Genomic DNA, 6,557 nt, shown 5'->3' on the forward strand with positions numbered 1-6,557 from the left:
CGTGTTGCTTGAGTGAATTGTTACGTTTTGTATAGTTCTATTTAGAAATTGTTTTTGAATGCTGGTTTGTAGGTTTAGTTTAGGTTTGTAGGATTAAGAGTTTGCTTTATTATAAGATTGAGAGAATTGTAACTATGTATAGTAATATTTATGTTATAATTATGTTAACCTGTTAGTTTTTAAGTTTGATGGGGTTGCATCAAAAGTTTTTTCTTTTAAAATCTAAAGAACAGAGACGTGTTGGAGACCATGAGATTTCCTAGTGGCTGTACCCAGCAGGAGTGCATGGGAGGTTGATTGGATCATGGGCCTGGGTACCTGGTGTTTGTAAGGGTCTACACTTGGCTGTAATTAGCAAAGGGCAGGTCTTTTGCTCCACCCCTTGGCATTGTTAGAAAAAGACCTTTGGAGTAAAGTTCTGAGCCTATTTGGATAAGGATCCAGGCCCACCCGAGTCTATCCTGCATTTTCCCCGTGTTTCTCTCCCCTCAATTTCTAACTCTCTTATTCCTCATTCCTCAAGAGTCCCTGGGTAAATAATGGTGGCAGCTGGTCCTCCATGCACTCCCCCTTTTCTTCCCATCCCTCAACCCCCCAGAGCTGCACCTCTAACAAGGTGGCGCCAAAGCTCATGATGCTGGTCGCAGCTTCTCTTAGCACCAGCCCTAAGGTGGCCTTCTGGGCAGGCGGCTGATCGGATTCCAGGGACTCCTGGGACTTAAGTTCTCTGAACCTTTGCACCAGATATTCCTGAGCTGCAGCCACAGCAAGTTCCAGGGAAGATAGAAGCGGAGGCTGTAGGGCCACCTGGAGAAGCAGGGGGAGTGGAGTGGTCTAGTCACAGGGAAAGGGCCACATCCCAGGCGCTGGAGATGTCTCCAGATGTCTCCGCCTTTGGGTGGCCATTCTCATACTCTCACCTCGGTGGAGCTGTGGAAGTGGTAGACCCACAGCAGGGTGTCCAAGTTGCTGGGAGTCCCCTTCATGTCCGAACAGATGGTAGGTGCAGAGGGGCGGGGACAATTCTGGCGTGGTGGTGCAGGGTTAGTAAGGGGAGGAACCCCACCACTTGTGCAGAGGTGTTTGTGAGGTAGAGGGCAGCTAGCTGTGACATCATGCCTTTTGGGTATCTCAGGTATCTCATTTTCGTCATGGTGGTTGCCACGCTCATTGTTATGAATTGCGTCATCGTGCTCAACGTGTCTTTGCGGACGCCGACCACTCACGCCACATCCCCTCGGCTGAGACAAGTAAGCGCTGGTTGAGGAAAGGACAGCCCAGGGTGGGAGGCGGGCTTGGCCTTACCTCTGCCCTGGCACAGACATTATTGGAGCTACTGCCACGCCTCCTGGGCTGGAGCTCACCCCCAGAGGCTCCCCGAGCTGCCCCGCCCGCGAGGCGTGCCTCGTCCGTGGGCATTCTGCTCCGAGCAGAGGAGCTCATCCTGAAAAAGCCTCCAAGCTTTATCAGGACTTTAAAGTCTAGCAAGAAGATGACAGGAACATTTGGAAATGGCTGTAGCAGTGGACTGCAGCCTGCCCAGCTTAGGAGAGGATTGTTAGCGGTAGCAGTCAGGGTTAGGAGGAGGGCAGGGGGCAGAGGCAGAAGAAGAACTCTTAGCTAGAGTGAGGACAGAGGCCGAAAGGAATCCAGCTCACACAGGAGACCCATGAGACATGCAGTGGGCCAAGCACACACTGCCATGGGAGATGAAGCGGGACTGGGTGGTGGACTCCATGAACAGAAGTCCTTGATGGCTAACCTCCGAGGTTTGCCCTGTACCAGAAGACTTCAAGGCAAGAAAGAGATTCAGTCAGGTTCACAGGAAGGTCTAGAACCATCTGGAGAAGGGCGGTCTGTAGAGGCAGAAAGATGCCGACAGACTTCCCTTCTCTGGCCCCAGGCCTGGACTGACTGAGATGAGGTGTGGAAGAAGGCCTCATTGGTGAGATCAGCAAATGGCAGAGTCAGTGGATTTGGGGGAGAGGAGGGTCCTGTTACATCCAGCTTTGAGAGCAACAGACCTAAGACTCTTCAAACTCACCAGGATGACACGCTTTCCCAGTCCCTGACCTGGCCAGTGAGCAGAGCTGTGTTCTGAAGGCTGTGGGGTGTGAGGAATGTACCCACCTCTGCTGCAGCCAGGCAGGCTTTAGCTCTGCCTCTCAGCTCTAGGGCATTGTTCTATTCCGGAGTTGATGTTTGAGGAAGCCTGGCGGGTACTTCTGTGTGCAGAAGGATCAGTAATGTTAGAGGAAGTACCCCTTATGTCCACCTACCCACCCTCTGCTACAACTGGGTGTTTGTTGGGTGGTTTGGGGTCAGGGTTGGGGGCAGTTAGGACCTTGGGAATTCTTGTACCAGGTGTTCCAGCTGTTCCCCAAGTCCCAAAGAAAGCTACATTTCCTTTTTAAAAAACATTTTTATTATACAGGTAATGCTGGTGGAAAACTAAGAAGTGGTCACAGGGAAGAAATATTCATGATACTTTAGGGATAGTGCTCCTGGTCTTGATTATTGTCTTTCCAAGTTTTCTTGCACATGTGAACAATACTCCATTTCTATTTGCTTTTTCTAGCTCTTCCCCCAAAATGGTAGCAGTGACCATATAGCCTGGCAATTCTCTAAGCAACACAGTGAGCTTGGTTCTATGACCACCTGGTTCCATCACCTCACTGCCTCTCTTGATGTCTGAGGTCTGGATGTAAAGAGGGGGCTTCAGATAAGAACTAAATTGAATGCCCCTGTGGCAGTCTCATCTCCCCTCTTCCCCACTCCCAGCTGGATCCCAGTAGAGTCCCTTTTGGATCCTTCAGGATCTCCAAAGTAGTCACCTTCACAGACTGTGGCCTGAGTACCCGACACCCACTGTTCCCAATAGGTCCTGACCACGACCCTGGCTCAGAGCTCAGGGCCTTCATCCTGCTACCACAGGCCCAACACGCCCATTAGGCCTTACCCATAGGAAAAGGCTGGAATGGAAAGTAGGGAGTGACCCTTAAAGGAAGAGCAGCCAGGCCCGGGGCACAGTTACTTGCCTCCAGACTTGTGGTGTGTGTGCTTGTAGCCAAGGCAGCAAGAGAGGCCCATGTCAAGAGTGTGTGGTTTTACATGCCAGATACAGGTCAGCAACAAGATGAGTACCACAGAGGCATATAGGAGCCAGAGGAGACCCAGAATATAGAAAGCCCAGGGGCAGGAGGCAACAGAACTCAGAGTGAAAAAAGGATCGCTTTTGAAAGTGTCAGAGTTCCCTTGAGCCATCTCTTGGACAGTTAGGAAGCTGTTCAACTCTGGGATCATTGTGATGGATTCTAAGAGTAAAAATGAGTTCTGTGGTAAAACTTAGTTTCTGAAATGGTCTCAATTGGGGTAGACACCCATGTGGTCATGAACACTGGGGTGATGGTGGACACTGGAGTGGTTAGGATGGTGATGGGCTCTTGGGTGGTTGGGGTAGTGCTGCTGGACTCTGGGGTGGTTAGGGTGGAGGTGGTGGGCTCTGGAGAGCTGCTGGGCTCTAGGGGTATTTAGGGTAGAGGTGGTGGGCTCTGGAGTCCTTCTGGTCTCTGAGGTAGTTAGGGTAGAGTTGGTGGGTTCTGGAGGTCCTGCTGGTGGTCTGGGGTAGTTAGGGTGGAGTTGGTGGGCTCTGGAGTCCTGCTGGGCTCTGGGGTAGTTAGGGTGGAGGTGGTAGGAATTGGTGTGCTGCTGGGCTTTGTGGTAGCCAGGGTGGAAGTGGTGGGCACTGGGTTGGTGCTGGCTTCTAGGGTAGCCAGGGTGGAAGTGATGGGCTCTTGAAATAGTCAGAGTGGAGGTAGGCTGTAGGGTGATTGGGGTGATGATGGGTATAGTTATGGATTTTAGAATATAAGAGTGTACATTGGATTTCATGGTGTGTGGAAGTGTGGTGAAACCAGGGATCTGTATGTGTGTGGACGTGTACTGTTTCTTAGTTGGTTTGTGGGTTGGATTCTAAGAAGGCATTTTGGCTGTCTGGAGAAGCAGGAGACTCTAAGAGTAGACCCCCGTGGGTAGTATGGGCTTTGGTGTTAGTAGAGAACTGTTGACCTCAGCCCTTGTAGCAGGTACATCAGAGAAATTATCAGAGTCATGATAGTCTCTATCCCTATTACCACTGGTAGGGCAGCCCTTCCCTGGGTAGGAGTAGACAGGTGTGGAGCCCAAATTGGCACATTGTACACTGGCCACATTAGGGCTCAAGGAATTGACATTCTCACCCTCATTCCATAAGTAGACATTGTGGGAATTTTTGCTGGAGCCAGTGGCGGGGAGTAGAGGATATCACAATCACAATACCAGATGTTGCCATGGAGAAAAACAAAAGGCAAGAGGAGGGTCCCAAAGAAGCCCTTTGGGATTGTATGAAGCCGGTTCCCTTGAAGGTAGAGGGCGTCAAGATCTTCTAGCCCATCTAGGAGGCCCAGCAGGTAGGTCACACAGTTTGTTTGTTGGCCAGATTGGAGTTTGTTCAGCTTGGTGGTGAACCTCAAGGAGTTCCAGGGGACAGACTCCTCAGATTATTGTTCTGCAGGGTAGAGCTCCTGGAGTTGGCTTAGACCTTCCAGGACACCAGGAGACAGTGATTCCAACTGGTTGAAGGAGAGGTCAAGGATAGTGAGTGCAGGCAGTGCCTGGCCTAGGGGAGGGCAGACTTTGCAGTTTATTTGTGGGATAATTTCAGGTTATCCAGCTTGGACAGTTCCTCATCAGTCTGCAGGCTGGTCAGCTCACACTCCTCCAGGTCCAGCTTAGTGAGGTGAGTGAAATTCACCAGGGATGCTGTGGAGAAGGTACCCAGTTTGTTCTTGCCCATGTGGAGGATGCCTGTGTCTGCTGGTAGATCCGTAGGCAATGCTGTGAGCCCCTGGTTCTCACAGTTGACTTCCAGCAAGCTGGTGGCTTTGGAGAGATCACAAGTGGGATGGGAATGTAAGGGGCTTGGCAGCAGGAACAGCAGGATGAGGAGAGCCATGTGAACCTGTGGGCAGAGGAGTTTAGAGGGATGCCACCCTGGACTTGGCACCATTTTTCCTAGGCTCCAGCCCTCCACTGCCTGCAGCTCTCAGGATCCCTTCCAGAAACAGCTTCCATACCTCCCAGACTTTTCCTCTCTTCCACCCCCTGTCCTCAGTCCTTGGTTCTTAGTTGTTCCCCCCCACCACCACCAGATCCTCCTCTTGGTCCCAGCCCCAGCTTATGGTCAGGCAGGAAAGACCTCTGAAGGCACCGAGCTTCTTCCAGAGTATGACTTGGTCCTTTCTCTTCCAGCTCCAAGGAGAGCCAGGCCAGGAGCAGGAAAGAGATAGAGCCTGTGGAGGAAATGACAGCCTGATAACAAACTCCTGTGACCCAGCGAAGAGTCTCCCTCCGGGCACCTCCCTTATCACCTCTCTCCACAGCTTTCCCCCAGACCCTCCCTTTGGGTTGTACACTCTCCTTCCTGACACCCTGGAAAGATCTAGAGATTCTCCAACCACCAACACTTCCTTACACCCCACTGCCACCTTTCCTAGCCCTAAACTGATTCTCCCTAATCTGGGGCCGCTGCACCCTCTTTTCTTTTTTAAAAAATAAATAAATATCTCTTTTTTGGGGTTATAGTCTGATTGTCCTTTGCTTCATATCTAGTATCCACTATGAGTGAGTACATACCATGTTTGCCCTTCTGAGTCTGGGTTACCTCACTCAGGATGATATTTTCTAGTTCTCTCCATTTGCCTGTAAATATCATTGTTTTTCTCTGCTAAGTAGTACTCCATTGTGTATATGTACCACATTTTCTTAATCCATTCTTCAGTTGACAGGCATCTCGGTTGTTTCCATGTTCTGGCTATTACGAATAGTGCTTCTATGAACGTAGTTGAGCATGTATCTTTGTGGTACGATTGAGCATTCCTTGGGTATATGCCCAAGAGTGGTATGGCTGAGTCTTGAGGTAGATTGATTCCCAATTTTCTGAGAAACCGCCATACTGACTTCCACAGTGGTTGTACAAGTTTGCACTTCCACCACCAGTGGAGGAGTGTTCCCTTTACTCCACATCCTCTCCAACATAGACTGTCATTAGTGTTTTTGATCATGGCCACTCTGACAGGTGTAAGGTGGTATCTCAGAGTCATTTTGATTTGCATTTCTCTGATGACTAAGGATGTTGAGCATTTCCTTAAATATCTTTCAGCCATTTGAGATTTTTCTTTTGAGAATTCTCTGTTTAGCTCTTTAGCCCATTTTTTAATTGAATTGTTCAATATTTAGATGTCTAGTTTCTTGAGTTCTTTATATATTTTGGAGATCAGTCCTATGTCAGATGTGGTGTTGGTGAAGGTCTTTTCCCATTCTGTAGGCTGTCTTTTTGTCTTATTGAGTGTGTCTTTTTGCCCTACAAAAGCTTCTCAGTTTCAAGAGGTCCCATTTATTAATTGTCGTGTTCAGTATCTATGCTGCTGGTGTTCTATTTAGCAAGTGATCTCCTGTGACAATGCATTCAAGACTACTTCCTACTATCTCTTCTATTAAGTTTAGTGTAACTGGATTTA

At 49.4% G+C, this 6,557-nt stretch overlaps 1 protein-coding gene and 1 pseudogene across 1 annotated transcript; both read right to left on the reverse strand.

Moving 5' to 3' along the window:
* Positions 1–504: 504 nt before the first annotated feature.
* LOC118575151 (uncharacterized protein C17orf107-like) lies at positions 505–1,293 on the reverse strand. Its single transcript, XM_036175820.1, has 2 exons — positions 921–1,293; positions 505–807 (listed from the first exon to the last, which is right to left on the reverse strand). The coding sequence occupies exons 1-2, from the start codon at positions 984–986 to the stop codon at positions 505–507; spliced, it is 369 nt and encodes a 122-aa protein (XP_036031713.1). The 5' UTR covers positions 987–1,293.
* Positions 1,294–2,836: 1,543 nt separating this feature from the next.
* LOC118575152 lies at positions 2,837–4,993 on the reverse strand (annotated as a pseudogene).
* Between the last annotated feature and the right edge of the window lie 1,564 nt (positions 4,994–6,557).

This window comes from Onychomys torridus, unplaced genomic scaffold, assembly GCF_903995425.1.
Source record: "Onychomys torridus unplaced genomic scaffold, mOncTor1.1, whole genome shotgun sequence".
Lineage (NCBI taxonomy): Eukaryota > Metazoa > Chordata > Mammalia > Rodentia > Cricetidae > Onychomys > Onychomys torridus.

Coding starts and splice junctions, on each gene's coding strand:
- LOC118575151 (XM_036175820.1), bottom strand. CDS start 986: ATGAAGGGGACTCCCAGCAACTTGGACACCCTGCTGTGGGTCTACCAC. Junction 808..920: donor ACTTCCACAGCTCCACCGAG/GTGAGAGTATGA, acceptor CTGCTTCTCCAG/GTGGCCCTACAGCCTCCGCT.